The following is a 22,573-nucleotide window of genomic DNA, read 5'->3' as shown; positions in this document are numbered from 1 at the left end:
CACATGATGAAGAACAAAAACCACCCAAAATAAACTAGCTCAAAAACAGAAACACAAGCTTCCATAAGCGAAGCATGGACAAAGAGTAATAGTTGAGCTAAAAACCCATCACAAAATCACAATCAAATGTGAAAAATCCAGAGGGAAAACCATAACAACAAGTAAAATAGAGTTCAAGACAGAAATACCTTACCTGTTAGTCGACGATTTTGATCTGAAAAGAGGCAAACAATGGAGATCGAAAATGGAGACACGGTGTGATGGGTAAGAGCAGATGAGAAAGACAATGAACAGTCACAAAAAGATCGAGGGAAAAACAAAAAGTTTAAAAACTGCCCCTGTTTTTGCCAAACACGCGATTTTCGCGACTTGATTAAGTCGCCACACAGTCGCCAGCTCAAGCCGCCAAAGCACTCAAGAACAAAAATTTGAAAAATTTTTCTAAGTGTTTTTCGCGACTGGAAGGTCTACCCGCGAGTGAGTCGCGAGCTGAGCCGCGAAAATCTCTGAGTAACCTCGCGACTGGACCTTCCACTCGCGAACAAGTCGCCAAAAATGACCAGCGAAGATGCGACTGAGGCTCGCGACATGACATACCCGCGACTGAGCCGCCAAAACAGGGCAAAACTGGTTTTTTGAAATTTTCAGATTTTTTAAACAAAATACTTTCCAAAAACACCTAAAACACTCAAAAATCTTTTTGTGCTTGAATTAACAAAGATAGAGCATGTGAAAACACATTTCTTCAAGTACAATCACACAAATGAATATGGCATTTATTGAGCATAAACTTGTGTGTTGTGTGTAGATATCAACAATGAGATAGTCCTTAGTCTAATGTAAAGCTTCAATGATTAATTCAACCAAGACATACACAATTAGCACTAGATCATGTGACCAATCTCAATTATAGAAGTATGTATATATGACCTCCCATAAAACTTGATAACATAATTTGGAGCTTTACATTTGACTCCACTTTCAATCAATAACATTTGATCTTTTTGATCTTTTGAGTCAACCACCTCTCATTGTGAGAGTGATATTTGATATTTCACTTTAATGAATAAGCCTTTGGCTTTTTGAATAAACTTTCACTTTAATATAAGGTCGCTTATCCTTTTTCCTAGTCAAATACTAGAATGTGCGACAGGCTTTTGCAGCTCAATATCTCTTTTCATTTGGAGATTTACAGTTGGTGAGCTCTTTTTAGCAAAACAAAAAAAAATAGTGGGAAGATATATAGACACAAGTCTATGCATGTCTCAAGATCAACATAACCATTCACTAATCATTCATGACAAGTTTGAAGATCTATTTACAACAATCACAACGATTTCAAGATTTCTCCCACAAAGATATGAGTGCATGAAAACAAGCAATGCTCGAAAATGCACAAAGCCATTAGCACAAAGGTACAAGGCAAAACAAGTTTTGAGACAAAAACTTAACAGAGTCAATCAAGCTTTTTGATTTTCTAAATTTTTATGTGATTTTTGGATTTTTGACACAAGGAGCAAAAAGATTGAAAAGACAAAATTAAAAATATGCACAAGTAGACAAGCAAACAACCAATAGCAAAAACAGCAAGCAACACAAACAAACAAACATTGTCACAAAGCATAGGAAGTATTAATGCATGGACATGTTATAATGCTTATGCATGAGTACCCTTTTTCACCCACACGTCACTTGCGTTTGGGGTGATTTCCATATAGGATTGGGTACGGGAGTTAGGGCTTTCAAACCTTCGTGAGAAGCTTTCCAAGCAGTTGGTGAATGCACCAATCATCTTCATCACGTTCATCATTCCGGGATCACCATTCTGATCTCTAGATTGATCTCCAGCCCAAATTCTTCTATCATTTCTAGGTCCTCCTGACCTTTGAGGAGTTGCACTATTCTTTGCTCTCAGCTTTTGGCAATTTGGTCGAGTATGCCCTTGAAGTCCGCAATAGTGGCACACATAAGTTCCTCTAGGACCTCTTTAAGGTCGTGGACGTGACTTGGCACGAGATTCAGACCTGCCCACAGACTGATTACAGGGATTTAACATCCGTTGGTTCACCACATTCTTCTTCTCCTCCACCTCGAGCTTCTCACCAGTAAGGTTAGCTACAACTGGATCTTTGGCCTTTACAAACTTCACTTCTTTAGTGACATTTCCAGATGAACTACTTCCTCTAGTATATCCCAATCCGGATTTGTCTGAAAAGCTCTTTTGAGATGAGATAACATCATCTAACTTCTTGGTGGTGACCCTCTCTACTTTAGCATTTGCTTGCACAACCTCACTCTCAAGAAATCTTACTTTTGTGTAAGTTTCGGACAACTCACCATTCAGAGTTTCTATCTCACATTTGGCCTCCCTATATCGGATTAGGAGACTTTTGTAGTCCTCCTCAGCCTTCTTCATTTTTCTCACAGCAGCCTTAGCCACCCTTGTGTACTCCCCGGACTTCTCCAAGAGTGAGTTATAATTCTCCTGAAGATTTGCTGTGCTTCCATCTTCTTCAGCATCCGATTCTTCAACAATTCCTAGTGAGTCATCATCACTATGTTCTCCAAGGTTTCGCACAAGCAGATTCAGCTCATCTGAAGACTCAACATGAGCAATAGTCATAAAAGCAGAATAATTCCCCTCTCCATCACAGCTCTCTTCAGATTCTGAGTCAAACGAATCCGAGTTACTCAAGGTCGTGGCATACACTTTACCTTTCGATTTCAAATAATTTGGACATTCCTTCTTAAAGTGTCCATGTCCGTTACATTCGAAACAAGTGACACCTTGTATGGATTGGGATTCTTTTCCATCTTTCTTTTTGAATTCCCTCTTTTCCCTTCCAGAACTTTGGAATTTTCTTTTATCATCAAATTTGCCATTATTTTTGAATTTCAAGAACTTTCTGAAATTTTTGACAAGGTATGCAACATCTTTGTCAACCACATCTTCTCCCGATGAGTCTTGATCTTCCACCTTCTCATTAATGGTCTTTAGAGCAAGAGATTTACTCTTCCGTTGATTGGGCAGCGATATCTCATAAGTCTGAAGAGAACCAACCAGCTCCTGCACTTTGATGTCACCGAGGTCCTTGCTCTCTTCAATTGCTGTCACTTTAGCACGAAAACTTTCCGGCAATGATCGAAGGATCTTCCTTACAATCTTTGAGTCCTCCGTTTTCTCCCCCAAGTTGAACTTGCTGACAACCACTTCATTTAACTTCCCATAGAAAGAGTCAAAAAACTCATCCTCACTCATTTTGAGCTCCTCAAACCGAGTGGTCAGCATTTGTAACTTGGTGTCCTTCACTTTCTTCGTGCCTTCATAGGTGGTTTCCAAAATCTCCCATGCTTCTTTGGCAACGGTAATATGAGAAATCCTGTGAAATTCATCTGGAGACAAACCACAGAAAATAGCATTGAGTGCTTTACTATTAGCATTAGATGCAGCAAGTGCTGCCTTATCCCATGTGGATTTGGCTGCCTCAGGTTTGGTCCAACCAATCTCAACAGCATCCCAAATGGATTCATCAATAGAACACAAAAAAGCTCTCATGCGAACCTTCCAAAAAGCATAATTACTACCATCAAAATATGGAGGTGCATTTAGGGATTGAGACCTATCCATCTCAAAAGGGAGTCTAGGATCACACAATGGTAAAGAAACCAATATCAGTGTACCCGCTCTGATACCAATTGAAAGTTCAAAAAACGTGTAAAACACCTTTGAACGTTTAGACCCCCAAATTACAACTTAATCAATTCAAGCAATATGTCAAACAACTAGTGTGCGGAAACTTAACATATGCTATAATACGAAATTGATTAAATACTATCTAAGCCATAACAGATTAAAATCCACAGCAGATAAATGAAAAGGCAAAGATAGAGAGGAAGGAAGATGCAAACACAAAGACAACACGCGATGTGTTATCGAAGAGGAAACCGAAGCCCTAGGCGTAAAACCTCTCCGCCGCTCTCCAAGCGGTAAGCAATCCACTAGAAAATACAGTTGGGATACAAGGACAGCAATAGACCCTCCAAGCCTAATCTACCCAGTGCACCTAAGCCCTCCAAGCTTCTTACTCCAACGAGGTTGCGCCGAACCTTTTTCTTTTCTAGCTTCCCGGATTCCGCTACTAGACCGTAGCATCAACCAATGAAGATTGGTTCCTTCCTAACTGCTTCCCAGAAATCCAAACAGCAGTCTCACAATGATGATGATGGTGAGAACCTGGTTTGGTATAATGCCTCTCAAGGATTTGACAATGGAGATGAAGAGAGTTGAGGAATTTGAAGAGACTCTAAGGTAGAGATTGTGGGTGAAACAATCTGGTTTTTCTTTAGGGTTTCTCTCTCAAAATTCTCTCTGGAAGCTCTCTTTCAATCGTGGGTAAAAGGGGTATTTATACTGGAGTGGGAGAGGAATGTGAAACGTCAGGTTTTACAAAACAGGGGTGGCTCGCGGCTTGACCTCGCGGCTTGACTAAGTCGCGAGATCCAGTCGCGAGATAACCGTATGGCCAGTTGTCCTGTTTTGTCCTGTAGTGCTCCAGCTAGCATGACTGTTCATCTTCCAACATGTTGGCACGTGTGCTGCTTCTGGCGGCTTGCAGCCGCGAGTCACCCGCGAGTCCCAGCCGCGAGTCTCTGTTTTCTTGCACACTCTTGAGCAATCTTCACTCTATCTCACTCACTACCCTTACATCAAACCCACCTAAATACAGGGTTACTAAATGCTGAATTACAAGCAAATTTGGCACGGAATAAAGCCAATTAGATGGTTGAATAAATTCAACCTTACACAGCGAATGCATGATCAAGTTGAGAAGGATAAGTTAGAGAGTGAACAGAGAAGTCGAATTCCCTTACCCCCACCTATCCCAGGCCGTGGGCCTATACCTATTTCCCTATTTCGGAGACAGGAAGGGAGTGATAGTACAAATCCAGTTGATGGTAAGAGGAGGAAGGTGGCTGGATTTTCTCCTATTGAGAAAGCATTCCAGAATACTACTAGATATGAATTGGATAGTAGAATTGCTAGGATATTTTACACTGGTGGGCTTCCATTTAACTTTGCAAGGAACCCATATTATCGTAATTCCTATGCATATGCTGCTATCCATAACATCCCAGGTTATGTTCCTCCTGGATACAATGCCTTGAGAACAACACTTTTGCAAAAAGAAAGAGCTCATGTTGAAAGACTCTTGAAACCAATTAAGGATTCTTGGCTTGAAAATGGTATAAGCATAGTTTCTGATGGATGGTCAGATCCACAAAGAAGGCCTCTTATTAATATTATGGCTGTATCAGATGGGGGTCCGGTGTTTGTAAAGGCAATTGATGGGTCAGGTGAGTTCAAAGACAAACATTATATTGCTGGGGTGTTGAAGGATGCTATAAAAGAGATTGGACATGAAAAAGTTGTCCAAGTCATCACTGATAATGCTAATGTGATGAAATCTGCTGGAGCTCTTATTGAAGGTGAGTATCCTAAAATATTTTGGACACCCTGTGTTGTCCACACTCTCAATCTAGCTTTGAAGAATATTTGTGCAGCAAAAAACACTGAAAAGAATGAAGTTACATACGAGGAATGTAGTTGGATTACACGTATTGCTGATGATGCATCTTTCATACGTGTTTTTATTATGAACCATTCAATGAGGTTGGCAATGTTTAATGAATTTAGTCCATTAAAATTGCTCCAAGTTGCTGATACTAGATTTGCTTCAATTGTTGTAATGCTGAAAAAGTTGAAGTTGATAAAAAAATGCCTTCAAGCCATGGCTATTAGTGAGCAATGGGCTTCTTATAGGGAGGATGATGTTGAAAAAGCTGTAAAGGTGAAAGATATGATTCTAAGTGATCTTTGGTGGGATAAAGTTGACTATATCCTTGAATTCACAGCACCTATTTATGATATGCTACGAGTAGCGGACACAGATAAGCCTTGTCTTCATCTTGTGTATGAGATGTGGGATTCAATGATAGAGAAGGTGAAGACAGCAATATATCGGCACGAAGGCTTGGAAGATGATGAGTATAGCTCATTTTGGAGTGTGGTGTATGATATACTCATTGATCGATGGACTAAAAATTGTACACCACTACATTGCTTGGCTCATTCCTTAAATCCTAAGTAAGTACATTTATTTTCTATTTTCCTTAGTTCCCTCTTCTAGTAAAACATACGTTTCATCTATATTTGTTTTTTACTCTTTAACTAGGTATTACTCCATTGAATGGCTTTCGGAGAATCCAAAACGCATCTCACCACATCGGGATCATGAAATTTCTATGGAAAGGAGCAAGTGTTTGGATCGATACTTTGAAGATGAGAGTGAATTAAAGGCAGTGAAGTGTGAGTTTGCTTCATTTTCAGGAGGGAGGTTTCCTTCACCAGATGCCTTGACAGATAGGTGGGACTTACTACCTTTGGTTTGGTGGCAATACCATGGCTCCGCATTTCCAACTCTTCAATCCCTTGCCTTTAAACTTCTTGGACAACCTTGTTCATCCTCATGTGCTGAGAGGAATTGGAGCACATACAAATTCATTCATTCCTTAAAAAGAAACAAAATGGCTCCTGCACGCGCTGAAGATTTGGTCTATGTGCATTCTAATCTTCGACTCTTGTCAAGGCGCAATGAGGAGTACGTAAATACATCAACAAAGATGTGGGATATTGCAGGAGACTCTTGGAATGAGAGCGACATACATGGAGGAGCTGGCATTCTTGAGAATGCAGCCCTTACACTTGATGAGCCAGAGTTGGAGGCTATGGTTATTGGAAATGCTAACACTAGTGTTACTACTAGTGAAAGTGAAGTTCGAAGTGAAGTTATTGATGTTGATGTTGATGATGATGCTAGTATTTGATTGTCTTGTTGATTATCTTTTATTTTGTTTTAGTTTCAAATTTGCAAGTTGTATTTTAATTTCTGAACATCATGAATGTTTTAGTTTCAATCTTGTGGGTTGTGTTTAATTTATGAACATCATGTTTCAGTTATTATCTACTATTGTCTATTGCTCTTAAATTTGGTATATATTTGTATAATGTAAAAAAGTATGCTTAGCAATATATTAAAAATAAAAATAAAAATATTTTTAATAATTTTTTAATTGCCGAGTCCCGCCGCACCCGCACCCACCTTTTTCAAAAATTGCTGAGTCCCGCACCCGCACCCGAGTCCCGAAACGCACCCGTGCTACATAGCTTGTTAGCAATCATCAAATTAATGCGATATGATAATTGGGGCTTCTCAACGCCCTCCTTTAAAGTTTTTTTTTTTCAGCAGTTCATATGTCATTTATCGATCAGCCCTTAAGCCTCAATGAATTTAATTCTAGCTAGTAGAGAAATAAGGCCCTCAATCCCCATGCTTCAGTTTCCATGTGGTCCATAAGAGAGATATATTCATGCGCTGGTTCAATTCAAGTTTCATTTCATCAAGGACTTCAATTTTCAAGGTTCTTGTCTCATTAATTTCGGCACTACTAGTACAAGTCCTTTTCAGTACGTAGATTCAAAGGTTCATTTCGGAAGAAGTTCAAGTTCGAATTAATGGGTTCTATTATATACCCAGTAAGCCTGAGCACGTGTAAGAAGTGCATTCGCTCAATGCATGAATATTCTTAGAGAAGATGGAATAGAGCTTGAAACTTGAAAGTTGAGACCCTTTTTGGCTTAATTAGTGGGTAAATGTTAACAAGGATGTTGTAAGTGCGGAAGCTTTGACACCAATTTGTTGAGAATAGCGGAAGCGTAAATATCTATTTGTTGTATGAGAATTCAAATAATAATGAATTTATGCAAAATAGAAATAAAAAGACAAAAGAAATAATCACACAAAGAACACAAAGCTTTGTCTAGTTTGGCCTAAGCTTACATCCACGGGTGGTGTCAAGGAGAAAATTCACTAACAAAGGAGGGAGATTACAATAGTAGCACTCTCACCAAATCGAAAACCCAAATACACCCAAAGAGCTATCTCACCCAAAGAATAGAGAACTATTCTGGAAGCTCTCAAAGTTGCGGCACTTACACTCTGTATCTTTTAGTTGCCCCTGACAATAGTATATATATGAACCAAATAATGATTAGCTAGGGCTGCAGGTGAAACTCCCCATCCGAATAGGAATAGATGTTAGCAAGTAATGGGAATTAATCCCATGTGATGCACTCACACAATACTAAAATACATATCAAGCCACCAAGTCTAATTCTTATGAAGAGACTCAATCTCCTCACTCATAGCAATACTCTACTGAACCAAATTCTCTCTAGAGACAGCTTCACGATAATTGGAAGGTTCGTGATACTCAATAGTCTCAGCCACAGACAAAAGCATAAGCAACCAAATTTGCATCAGCAAACCTCTGTGGTGGTCTAATCTGTCTCCTCTCTCTACCAGTGGCTATATTGTACTGTTGTCGCTCTTGTGATACATTTACTTCGTCAGTAGAATCATGCACCTCATCTTGAATAGGCTGAACTGAAGTGCTATCATTCACTTTATCCAAAGCTTCAATCTCAAGCTCCACCTGCTTATTGACACTGCGGTCGTTTACTGCCCCAATACTCTCTTTTGTCTGGTCAAGGATAGCAGACTCATCAAATTTCACATCTCTGCTGACAACCTGAGGGATTTTGAATCTCTACACCACAATCTATTACCTTTGGTCCCTGATGCATAGCCTAAGAATATGCATTTCTTTGCCCTTGGTTCAAGTTTACCATCATTCATATGAGCATAAGCAGGGCAACCAAACACTCTCAAATTAGAGTAATCAGCAGGTGTACCAGACCATACCTCAAAATGAGTCTTACATTCAATTGCAGTTGATGGAGACCTATTGACTAAATAGTGAGCCGTATTAATTGCCTCAGCCCAGAAGTCCTTAGAAAACCAGAATTTGAGAGCATACAATGAGTCTTCTCCAAAAGAGTTTTGTACATATGTTCTGCAACCCCATTTTGTTATGGTGTTCCTCTAACAATGCAGTGTCCCACTATGCCTTCATTCTTGCAGAACTCATTAAATTCACCTGAGCAATACTCCAAACCTTTATCTATCCTAAAATGCTTAATCTTTTTACTAGCTTCTTGTAAGGTTGAATTTAATCAACAATTTTGTAGGCTTTATTCCATGCCAATTTGCTTGTAATTCAGCACTTAGAAACCCTATATTTAGGTGGGAATCATGTAAGGGTAGTGTGTGAGAGAGTGTGAAGAAATGCTCAAGAATGTGCACTGAAGCAGGGACTCACGACTAGATCTCGTGGGTGGCTTGCAACTGGCAAGCAGCCAGATAATGCACACGAATGAAGCATGCAGAGAAGCTGAACTGTTATGCCAACTGTAGCACTATAGGACAAAAAGTCTAGACTAGCCATTCAGTTAGCTCACGGCTTAGACTCGCGACTCAGTCAAGTCACGAGGCCAAGTCGCCAGTCCACTTTGTTTTGGAAAAATTGACTCTTTACATTCTTTTCTCACTCCAGTATAAATACTCTTTATACTCACGAAATATAGAGAGCTTCCAGAAAGAATTTTGAGAGAGAAACCCTAGAGAAAAACAAGATTGACTCATCCACAATCGTTACATAGTGACTCTTTAAATTCCTCAACTCTCACCCTCTCCATTGTTACATCTTTGAGAGGTTCATTAGCCAAATCCTTTTCTCACCATACCCATATCTATGAGAAGGCTTTTTGGTGCTTGGGAAGCAGTTAGAAAGAGACCAATTGATATTGGTTGATGCTATGGGCTATAGCGGAATCCGGTAAGCTAAAGAAGACAAAGGTTCGGTGTAACTTTGTTGGAGTAGGAGCTTGGAGGGCTTAGGTACACTGGGTAGATTAGGCTTGGAGGGTCTTCTACTGTTCATGTATCCCAACTTGATTCTCTAGTGGATTATTTACTGCTTAGAGGGCGGCGGAGAGGTTTTACACTGAGGACTTCGGTTTCCTCTTCGATAACACATTGTTGTGTTGTTTTTGTATTTGCATCTCTCTTCCCTTAATCTTTGCCATTTAATTTCTGCTGTGGTTGTGATTTTATTTGGTTTAGATTATGTTATCAATTCCGTTTTAGCTCATTTACATTTTCCGCACGTACATTGTTTGTTGATAAGCTTGAATTGGTAATTTGTAATTTGGGGGTCTAAACGTTCAAAAGTGTTTTACACACATTTTGAACATTCACTTCTCAATAAGCATCTTCCATTGCTTGAAGGTGACAAAAACAACACTCTTATTTTTCAAAAAATACACCTAAACTTTCCTTAAATAGTCATGAATGAAAGTCAACAAATATCGATAACCACCCTTGGAACAGAAAGGAGAAGGACCCCAAAGATCAGAATGGATATAATTCACTGTGCCCTTAGTCCTGTGATTAGCTATATTGAACTTGACCTTGCTATGCTTTCCAAAGATGCAATGTTCACAAAAGTCTAGCTTTCAAATTTTATGACCATTCAACAAACCTTTTCTGCCTAATATTGATATGCCTGCCTCACACATAAGCCCCAATTGCATATGCCATAAATAAGTATTATCTGAGTCTGAATCTGAGGATGAAGATATTGCTATAAAACCTACAATTGTGCTTCCTTGTAGCATATAGAGACCATTCACCATTTTTCCTTTAATGAAAACCAAAGCACCTTTATCAGCGTATTTATACCCTTGAGAATTAAATATACCCAAAGACAAAAGATTTTTCTTCAGATCTGGCACATGACGAACATCAGACAAAGTCCTAACAATACCATCATACATTTTAATTCTCACAATTTCTATTCTCACTTTAGACACCGCATTTTGTATCCTTTACGACTCGAGCCCCCATTCCCCAATGATGTTGGAATTCTAAAGCCCAGGGTTGGTTTAGGGCCCGATCAGGTTGAAATTCACTTGAGAAAAGTGTTTTCAAAAAAATATAACTTTTTTATGAATTAAATAAGCTATTTTTGGAAAAGAACGGCCACCGAAACCTTAGGGCATGCGTACGCATACACGCATGTGCACACACATGCTCCAGATCTGCATGTGCATGCTTCATGCATGCGTACGCATACACAGGCATGCGTACGCATGCTAGGGTTCTAGAAATTATAAAAGGCAAGGTTTTTTGCATTAAAGCTTGGTTTTGGAATGAATCTCGCATCGTCTGGGAGCCATTCCAAACCCCTATTTTCTAACTATAAAAAGCCATACATGGTACCTTTTCAAAACACACAGAAAATCATAAGGGAAAACAAAAAATTCACTAGAAATTGTGAATCAAAGAGGGAGTTTGTCACAAAACATCCTCAAGTCAATATTTTTCAAATTGAGGCCTTTTTTGGCCATGATCTTCGAGTTCCAAGTTTACCAATCACTTATTTATTTGATTGTGAATAGATTGACTGAAGGGAACGGTCAAAATCAAGTTAAGAAGCTTTGTGTTTTGAGGTATAATGTTCTAGCCCTTTTCTTTTTCTTTTCTCTTTTACATTCTAGTTTTCCTTCATTTTTTTTAATGCTCTAATATGCCTGTTTAGTTTAGGTTTACCTTGCTTTTTTGTTTTATGCATGTTAGGTTGTTAGATTTAAGTTTTTTGTTCTTTTATGTGCTTGTGTTTCTGGCTTAGGGCTTTAGGGCGTGTATGCGTATGCATGCAAGCCCTATGTATGTGCACTGTGGGCACAATGAGGGGAATACACCTAGGCTGAATGGACCGAGGTGGAGAAGGAAAATAGAATCACCACCTAGATTAGGTCTAGGAATCATAAATATAGCGCCTTTTGTTGAATGATTGATCTACTACTAGAGCATGTGTCCAAAACCCTAACATACATCTATCATGCATCTCATTATACCCAAGGCAGCAAACAAACCAGCATATATCACATCCAAGATAGAAACATAGACATATTAGGCTCAAACAACATGTCATGGGCATCTAGACATCAAGAACTCATCATTTAACCAAGCATGTTCACATTTATCATCAAAAGCATATTCCAAACCGATGCATGTTCATATGAATGCGTGACTTACCTCACTTACCTTACTGCACCATAACACCTATGGGATTTATAAAATAGAGCTCACCAGTGGGCTGAATTTGAAAAGAAGATAGTGTTAAAGAAGGTTTTGAGAGATGTAAGAAAAGAAAAGACAAGACAGGGATGAAAGAGAGCTCACTGCTCATGTACCACCCTCTGGAAAGGGATAACCCATGATGTACGTTTTTAGACCCCTTAAAACACAATTGGATTAACCTAGTTAATTAGCCAAGTGATTACTTAGTCCAAATTTCAAATCTAGGTTAACACAATCATATAATCATATCAATGTAAAGTGCGAAATATAAAGAACACAAAGATATGATGACCTAGGAAACCACACCAGTAAAAACCTGGGGAGGATTTAACCTAGCTATCCTCAAGGTAAACTTGAATCCACTATGAAAGAATTGAAGTTTTATAATAGCAACTTAGACCACTAACATCATATTGCTACCCACCAGTAGGAAACTTACTGACACAACTACGTGACAACTCTGAGACCACGGACTCCTTCTTTCTTGGATTCTCCAGCAAGTACAAGCACTCTTGCTTGTGTGTCTTTAAGTTTTTATTGTAGCAACTGAATGATCATCAAGTTCTCAATGAAATATCTTTCTTAATAATCCTAAGCATGTGTGAAGGCAACCGCCTCTCAGATTTCACAAAAGATTCACACACACACAGCAAATAGAGCAACCACAAAAAACGTGGCTAGGGTTTCTCTTTTATACATAGGGTAAAACATAAAACCCTACATGTCATATGGGCTTAGGGCTGAGTTGAAAATTCTTCAGAAAAAACATTCTGCCCGACTTTCGATCGATCGAGCCAGACCGAATTGCACAATGAATTTTTTAGTAGCTTGATTCCAACTTTACATAAAACACATACTTTGAGCAAGTCTAAAACAAGACTAACAACTTGTTTTGATCATGGTTTGCCAACAATACAAATTAGAGTTCTAATACATTAGTTCCTAAGTACTTAGAACCTAACACATGACATTTGAGTTACATTCTACAAGATACTCCCGAGTAAAGTCATTGGGGCCATAAGCATAGACCACCCAATGTAGATGGGGAGGGGCAACAAGACCACCACTAATAGGACCAACCGCACCCTAACATAATCATCACAATTGAGTATCACCATGTGAAAGAAAATGCGAGAAAAGATAAAGGAAAGTGAAAAAGAAAAAATACATACTTTCGCAGAGAATGAGGGCAAGAGACAAGTCTCGCTGAACTCAGCATAGTCCAAATCATCCACGAGGTGCTAGGCATAGGGAATGCCATTCCTCCATAACTGGTACTCAACATTGGTCATAGAAAGTGGGGCAAGCATGAACTGTGGAGGATCCATCAGAACCAACGGTGCGTCTGCACCCACCAGCTAGCAGCTAACCCTCTTAGCTAAGTAAAGGACCCTCAGACCAGCACCCTTTATGGGCTGAGTGATCCCAAAAGTAACGAGGGCAGCCGCTTCCAAAGCAAGGTCCACAACAGGAGGAACACCGGCCTAAGGACTCCATATGACTTGTAACAACCCATAGGGTTAAAAGGAGGACCCTAGGAAACATGAAAAAGAAAGTAATAAGAGAAGGTAGGATCTTTATTAACCATATCAGAAGAAAGCCCATCGAAGTGAGCCCTAATCAAATAAGTGCTCCTCATGTCGACCTCTGCTTCACAAGCAATAAGTATGTATTTCACGGCCCAAAGCTGAAAAGAGAAGGCACAGTTTACAAGATGACAGGTTGCAGGATGACAGTTCACAAGATGACAATTTGCAAGATGATAGTTTGCAAGATGAAAGTTTGCGATATGACCGTTTGCAAGATGACAGTTTGCAAGGAAATAGATGACAGTTGCAAGATGATAGTTTGCAAGATAAAGACATGAACATAATTTGCAAAAGCATGAGATACAGCTTTGTAAACCTAGATAACATTGCAAAGGCACAAAGTACATGTTAGTAAGAAGCTAGAAAAGAAAAGGAAGAAAGAACTGACCTCAAGGAGCTTCCAAGGCTCCACTAGTTGGCGTAGAGTCCCTTGGCTGAGTGTGTCCAAGGATAAGTATACGTAGGCATGGCAAGCCTGGCCCCAGTTAGCCTCCCGAGCTTCCCCAAAGTCATCGAAGAGAGCCAACCACCTCAAGGACACCGTCTACCCACCGTTGGTGAAGAGGAATGCCCCTAGTATGTATAGTAAGAATGCCCTAGCCATACGAGCACAATCCTTAGGCGTCTCCCGTGGAAGAGGTTTGTGGTCCGTCTCAAGGTCAAAGTAACGGATTGTCTCTATCGTGTGCCTTCCCTCAGCAGATCTATACCCAGCTATATACCCGACTCACCCTCTAGATTAATGAGCGATCCATCACATTGAAGGCTGGTTATCCGATGGAAATCATGGGGAGTCATTATCATCTCCATCTCAGTAATATGGAAGGTGTGGATAGTGTCCCACCACCTCTCAGCCAATGATTGGATCAAGATGGCACTAGAATGACTCTCTGGAAGCAATCGGAGGATGGGCTCAAAGCCGACTGTGCACACAAAGGCCTTTGTGTCGTAGGTCAAGGCCCTATTCCATGAAGAAATACAGCTAGTACAACCCCTTCTCAGAAAAGGAGGCAAGACCTACAAAAAAATATGAAAGGAGAACATGAGAATTGCCATTGGATAAGGAAATAGGAGAAAAGGAGTCAAAATAATGAAAATTGTGGTTTCTGAGTGCCAGCATGTGCACACAGGCTTGCGCATGCGTGTGCAAGGTCTTTGCATGCATACGCATGTTGGAACATGTGTTTGTATGAATTGATGAACACAAACGTGTAAGTATGAATGGAACATGCGAACGCATGAACACAAACAAATAGGTCTCTTTGACATTTTCAACCTACCATTGATCAAAACTCATCCTAAGGATGTTCCTACCCTTCCTAAGGCATCCGGTTTTGATCTAAACCCAAACATTTAAAAGTATAAAACCATATTAAAATGGAAGATTAGAGCAAAACTTGAAAATGAGAAAATTTTGAAAAACTTACCAGTCCGGCCCTTGCACCCTCTAAGAGATGATTTTATGGCCTGTATGTCAATAAAGGAGACTTATTTATCCTTGCAGCCCCATTCCAACTTATAAGATTGAAGACATCACTAGAAATCAGGTAGGAGGCTTTCTCTGTTTTGGATTTGGGTGCCATTGGAGAGGTTGAGAGAGTTTGGGAAAGAAAGAGATGATCAGATTATGAGGAATGAAGAAATGAGAGAGGTAGAAGCTTTAGTAGAGAGAAAATGGAAGTTGAAGAGTAGAGAGAAAAATGAAAGGTTGAGGAAGATGAAAAAGAATAGGAAGAAAAAGAAACGATCGGTAACCATTAGAGAAAAATGAAGAGGCGGGAAGGTCTGATGACTAAACATGTAGTTTAGGCCTCCCACTAAACTACATGTAGTTTAGCCAAAAAAAAAAAAAAAAACTTTCAAGATATCCCCGAAGGATTACCAAAAGGTAGGAACTATAAAAAAAATTTCAAGAAGGCATCCAAAAATGACAGAAATACCCTCAATAAGATAGAACACATAAGAACCCTCAAAGCAACTCCAATGGATTGAAACGATCAAGAACGTCCCTCAGCGAATTGGAAATCACTAATGAAACTCCCTCATGAGTTAAGACCATTAACCAAATCCCTGATAAGTTAAAAAATACACAATTTCTCCCAAGTATCATAGAGGACTCCCCCAAGTGTTCAAAACTCCCTTGTGAGTAGAATTAACACTAGTACCCTAGTGAGTCATGAAGGAGAAGAAGAAAATTCTCCCCAATGGACTACACACCATCAAAGACTTTCTCATAGGTCAAAATTACCAAGAAGGCCCCCCTATGGGCCACTAACACATTCCTCGGCAAGTCATTCTCTCCAGTGAATCATATACCAAGGACTTCCTCGTAAGTCAGAACTACTAAGGCCACTTGTTCACATTTCCCGCAGGAATTGAATATGCAGGCACACATCCTATACACATTAGAAGAAAAGAATATAGAACTTGTGCACATATCCCATAGGAATTGAATATGTAGGCACGATCCTATACAAGCTAGAAGAAAAGAATACAATACCTGTGCACATATCCTACAAGAATTGAATATGCAGGCACAGTAGAAGCTAAACAGATAGCGATAGAGACAAAAGTCACCCAAAGGCAAGAGCCTCACCAGAATAGAAGAGATAGAGATGGAGATAGAAGACCATTATTATAGAGATGGAGACAGAAGACCATTATTACCTAGAGTCAAAAGCCACCCAGAGAAGATTGAGGCAAGAGCCTCAGATGGACACCACACACACACACACGCACACACACACACACACAATATATATATATATATATATATATTCTTCTAAGCTCATAAGAGCACCTTACTTGTTTGGTTGATGGTTGTAACCATTGGCCATGTTTGTTTTTCTTTTTTTAGTGACTCATCTTTTGCTTGCAATTGGCAAAACGAGTTCTGGATAGTCAACTTGTTGTTACTCGTTTCCCGAGTAACAAAGGTGGGACTTCGAACATATGAATCCTACGCAACTTTGTGGAGTTGCACCCCGCCCCATGTATACGTGTTTTTTACCGTGTGCGTGGGTTGGGCTCAAGCCAGACATCGAAAAAAAATTTATGTCTCTTATTCTTTTGATTCCGTTAGTGGAGCTCACGAATCAAAAAAGGAGTATTTGTAGACACCACATTTTGTACCTATAAACACCTTATTTTATACCTAGTTAATAAACTTTAGTCCTCAGTCCCAATGATGAGCTTGACATGTCTACAAAAGATAATTAAAGTTATTTTGATAGTTTAGAAGTAATCACAACTCAAAAGTGCTCAAATCACTTTGAAAACAATGCTAAAATTTGCTCACATTTTTTACCATAACTTTTTCTCCACAAAGAATATTTGAGTGAAATTTATTGTATTGGAAAGTAGACATCCTAGGCTTCAATTTTAACACAAATTTTGCCTACTTTGGATTTATATTGAGTGAGTTATGACCATTTGAAGTCGGACCAACCTAGTAGTCAAAATTAGGGTTTTTTTGGAACGCATGCACGCACATGCATATGCACACTGCATTCCAAAACTTCATAACATCAGTTTTTAGGGCCCAAAGCCTCTCTCATTTTTTTTTTCTTAGTTTTTATCACATGTTTAGGTCTTATTGAGTCTAGTTTTCACACGTTTAGCATTAGGGTTAGTAGAATAACATGTTTCACATGCTTTAATTGTTGATTTGATAATTAGGGTTTATGCTTTGATGAACCACATGAACATTCAAGAGAACTTGAACATGCATTGATGCATAGGTGTTGTGGTGCAGCGAGGTAAGTGAAGGTAAGTCATGCATATGAATATGAACATGCATCTTTGAATATGATGATTGGTTTCCTTGATTGATGAATACCATGATGCTAGGTTTGAATGATTGAATATGCTTGATTAAATGCCTTGTTGATGTTACTGTTTTGTGATGTACTTGCTACCCTTGGATATATATTTTGCTAGATAAATGGTAGGGTTTTATGCTATGGATGAGTGTGGGACATATGCCATGTTTTGGATGTTAGATGCATGTTAGTGTGTGTAAGTTTAGAATAACATATTAGAGGACCCTTTGATGGGATTAGGATTTGGAAAACAATGAGTGGAGGCTGCCCTATAGGTCGAGTTGGGTTTGGTGCCTAACACCTTCCCATCCCTATACCTAAACTCCGGACACGTGCTCTGTTTAAGATCAGTCCTTTCACATGGGCGATATATTTATGGTGCCTAGACCTAATCTAGGTGGTGACTCCATTTTCATTTCTCCACCACGGCCCACTCGGCCAAGGCATACTCCCCTTGTTGCACCCATAATACCCCTTACGACTTAAGCCCCTATTCCTCAATGATGTTGGAATTCTAAAGCCCAAGGTTGGTTTAGGGCCTAATCAGATTGAAATTGACTTAAGAAAAGTGTTTTCAAAAAAATATAACTATTTTATGAATTAAATAAGCTACTTATGGAAAAGAAAGGCTACGGAAATCCTAAGGCATGCATATGCATACATGCGAATGTGCACACATGCTAAGGTTCCAGAAACTATGAAAGACAAGTTTTTCTACATTAATGGTTTTGGAATGAATCTCACATCGTCTAGGAGTTGTTCTAAACCCCCATTTTCTAACTATAAAAAGCCATACGTGGTAACTTTTCAAAACATATAGAAAATCCTAAGGGAAAACACAAAATTCATTATAAATAGTGAATCAAAGAGGGAGTTTTTCACAAACCATCCCCAAGTCAATATTTTTCTAATTAAAGCCTTTTCTGGTCTTGATCTTCGAGTTTCAAGTTTACTAATCACATCTTTATTTGATTGTGAATAGATTGACTGGGGGGAACAATCCAAATCAAGCTAAGGAGCTTTGTGTTTTGAGATATAATGTTCTAGCCCTTTTCTTTTTCTTTTCTCTTGTTGATTCCTATTTTCCTTTCTTTTTTTTTTTTCTTTTTTTTTTAAATTTATGCTCTAATATTTTTGTTTATTTTAGGTTTACCTTGCTTTTCCATTTTATGCAAGTTAGGTTGTTAGATTTAAGTTTTTTGTCCTTCTGTGTACTTGTGTTTCTGGGTTAGGGCTTTAGGGTGTGTATTTGTATGCATACTTTCTACATACGCACGCATACTCAAAGTATGTGTACGCATACAACTGGGCTATGCATGTAGGCCTTATGTATGCGCATGCATACTCATGCCCAAAAACCCTAATCCAACCCTTCTACTTCTATTTCTTTGTTTTATCTCTTTAATATACTACAGTCTTAACCCTTTTTATGCTTATGAGTCTCTGCCCCTATGTTTTGTTTGTTGTTTGTCCTTCACATGTTAGATTAGGGTTTCTTTTCTTTTCATTATTTTGATATGCCATGAACATGCATATAATATGACCATGCATTGATGCATAGGTGCTATGGTGCCAAAAGGCAAGTGAGGTGAGTCATGCATTCACATGGACATGCACATGGTTTTACTTTGAGGATGAGTGTGAACATGCTCAATTGAACGATGTGTTCTTGAAGTCTAGATGCCTATAACTTGGTGTTTGATCCTGATATGTATATTATGTCTTGGATGTGATATCTTCTTATTTTTTTGCTACCTTCAGTATGATGAGATGCATGATAGATGTTAGGGTTTGGGATGAAAAATGCCATGTTGATTGCTAGATGTATGCTTGTGTGTGTGAGCCTAGAATGATTAGTGTTAAATGTGCCTTTAATGAGATTAAAATGTAAGATACAATGAGTGGAAGCCGACCCATGGGTCGGGTGGGTTTGGGTGCCTAACACCTTCCCATCCCCATACCTAAACTCTGGACACATGCTTTGGTAGTAGATCAATCCTTCCACGAAGGACGCTATATTTATGGTTCCAAGACCTGATCTAGGTGGTGACTCCATTTTCCTTCTCCGCCCTAGTCCACTCAATCGAGGTGTACTCCCCCTCTCGTTGCTCCCACACCCACAACCTTACCAGTTACATTATTTCCCATCAAAACTTCACCACCACTAATTGACTGAAAGGTAGCAAACCAATCTCTTTTGGGAGTCATATGATAGGAGCAAGCTGAATCAAGAACTCAAGCATCACCAGAGCGACCAGTAGATACTGATAGAACTACATCTTCACCTTAACAATTAACTTCTGCAACACTAGTTGTATCATTAGTACTAGTGGTCGGGAATATGCGAGACATGAATGCGAGAAAGTTAGCCCCGACCTGGGAAGGACCTTATAGAGTTATCGCCATTACCGACATAAGAGCGTACTATTTGGAAGACTTGGATGAAAGACCACTTCCTCGGCGATGGAATGCTCACAATTTGAAGAAATTTTACCATTGATCATCGGTACGCAAGGGTATGGATTGAGTGTAATGCTATATGTACATAATATTAATTAATGCAAAGGTGATGTTTATCCATGCTGGTGTATTTATCATTATCAATTTGTTGACCCTGGTCAGTGAACGTGAAGAAAGTTAAATCAAATTATTCTAAGGACTGAAGTCTACTCTTGGTTCGATCCTAATCACCGAGCAGGTGGAAACCTTACCTCAAATTATTCAAAGGACTGAAGCCTGCTCTCGTTCGATCCTAATCACCAAGCAGGTTGAAACCTTACCTCAAATTATTCAAAGGACTAAAGCCTGCTCTCGGTTCGATACTAATCACCGAGCAGGTGGAAACCTTACCTCAAATTATTCTAAGGATTGAAGCCTACTCTCGGTTCAATCTTAATCACTGAACAGGTGGAAACCTTACCTCAAATTATTCTAACTGAAGCTTGCTCTCAGTTCGATCCTAAGCACCTAGCAGGTGGAAACCTTACCTCAAATTATCCTAAGGGCTGAAGCCTGCTCCCGGTTCAATCCTAATCACTGAACAGGTGGAAACCTTATTTGAAAACTATTCTAAGGCCTAAGACCTACTCTCGGTTCAATCTTAATCACCAAGCAAATTGAAGCCTTACGTTAAAATTACTCTAATGGCTAAGACCTACTCTCGATTCGATCCTAATCACCGAGCAGGTTGATACTAATTTTTCCTAGATGTAGTTAACCTCCTTCAGTCCGGCCCTGGGCACTGGACAGATAAAGATCTAACCTACCTTTTCGAGGACAAGTGAGGGAGTAGTCTTTATTACCAGACAGAGACAAGACTAGGTTAGGCTACCCGGTCATTAGGAAAGAAAAGGTAAAGCATGGCAAAATAATAATAAAATGAAATAAAATAAAATAGAGTAGAATAGTAACGTAGATAAAACAACTAGTAACAGTATGATAAATGTAGCTAAAGCAAATGTTCGGTCACCGCATCCTGGTGACTAATTAAATAAAGTAAAAAGAAATAAAAGTCTAACCATTGTTCCATCACCACAACCCGATGACTGTAGGCAAAATTCAACAAACAAGGGGAAAAAATTAAACACAAGGACGAAAGCAAGCTGAAATTTATGCATCAAACAGGAGGATCGATGGGCAGTAATTAGGAGGCGTCCTCAACCGGACGTTTTGGTTCATCCTCAGTTGGTGGATCAGTAGGAGGGGTCTGAACTTGTATGTGCTCAGTAGCATTGAGATTACTAGTGACCTCGAAATCGACCATCTACACATGGGTGTTAATCGCGCACACCAACTCCCTCATGCTGGGGTTGTCCTCTTCATCAGTGACATCAGCTTGACTCTGGACCCAGGGGGGGAGCTGGGTAAGGAATTTGCTCAAGGTACCTTAGCAAGGAATCCTCTCCCATTGCCTACAAGGCTACCAGCCACCCCTCCCCGAACCCATGATGCTGGGTTTGATGGACAATGGGCTTCACAAAGTTTTCAGCATCTGTGAAACCTTCATTGTACCATTTTTCCTCACAGGCATCAAGGGCCCCTTTAAGGTCAGTGACCTCTTCAACTTAAGCCAAGTTTAGGCTTTCTGCCTCCACCATTTTTAGCCCCGCGCTCCCCAGCTTGACCTCTACCTTGATCAGCTTCTTCTCCGCTGCCAACCGAGCTTTCTCGGCAGACTGTGCCTTCTTCTCGGCAGTTTCAGCATCCTTGCCCTTTTCCTTCGCCGTGGCTGCCACCACATCCTTGAGGGCCTTCTCCCATTCAGCATCCTCGGCAAGCTCCTTCAACCTCTCGTCAAGAATGTGGGTTAGTTGCACGGCCTGATAATGTAGTAGTGATTAGTAAGAAGGCAAAGGGAATATGCACACATCAAAATAAATGGGAAAGTGAGAGATAGAAAGTTACCGCTATTGTGTGCCAATGTAACCGTCTAGCCAGTGATTCCTCGGTCTTGTCCAAAAAAAATTGAACATCCTCGAGCAATAAGAAGCTGTGCACCAAGCTCTAGGCCACCTGCCCCCCTTAGCCCTAGGCCTAGGCCCTTATGCTAGTGGACACCGGCAGAAGCCTGTCTCCAAATTTGAAAGTGGGCTGCCAACTCACCTCGGGCCGAGACAAAGATGTCACTTCGGTGCCGACCTGGGCAGTTGGCTGGGAATCACCTGTCGGCTCCTGGATCGTAATCCTACCCAATACGTAGGGAGGGGTTTTCGAAGGAGCGTCACTTGGAACCTTGGGCAGTTGATCAGCTATATGTTGCTTCTTTTTTGCACGGCTGGTTGGGGGAGGAGGAGGAGTCTAGTCCTTGCCTTGAGGCCGTTGAGGCTAAGCCGTAGGACGAGTGCCAGGGAAGAACTGGTCAATAGTCATTTTTCACCTGGTCACCATCTCTAGGTCTTGGTTGGCCTCAGTTGCTTCTGGCTCGGCTATTCGAGCTTAAGCTTTAGGCTCTTCAACAAGTACGTGGACTTTACAGTTTTGAGAAACAAGATTAGCCGAGGTGTCCCTCACTAGTACAAGTTCGTCCGTAGAAATGTATCAGTGGCCAAGATCTCTAGCT

At 40.0% G+C, this 22,573-nt stretch overlaps 1 protein-coding gene across 1 annotated transcript; it reads left to right on the top strand.

Annotated features, from left to right (window-relative positions):
- Nucleotides 1-4,811: 4,811 nt before the first annotated feature.
- LOC115964673 lies at nt 4,812-5,940 on the top strand. Its single transcript, XM_031083937.1, has 2 exons — nt 4,812-5,849; nt 5,914-5,940. The coding sequence occupies exons 1-2, from the start codon at nt 4,812-4,814 to the stop codon at nt 5,938-5,940; spliced, it is 1,065 nt and encodes a 354-aa protein (XP_030939797.1).
- Nucleotides 5,941-22,573: the final 16,633 nt, after the last annotated feature.

This window comes from Quercus lobata, chromosome 2, assembly GCF_001633185.2.
Source record: "Quercus lobata isolate SW786 chromosome 2, ValleyOak3.0 Primary Assembly, whole genome shotgun sequence".
NCBI classification, from domain to species: domain Eukaryota; kingdom Viridiplantae; phylum Streptophyta; class Magnoliopsida; order Fagales; family Fagaceae; genus Quercus; species Quercus lobata.
This window is presented reverse-complemented; position numbering and strand designations above follow the sequence as displayed.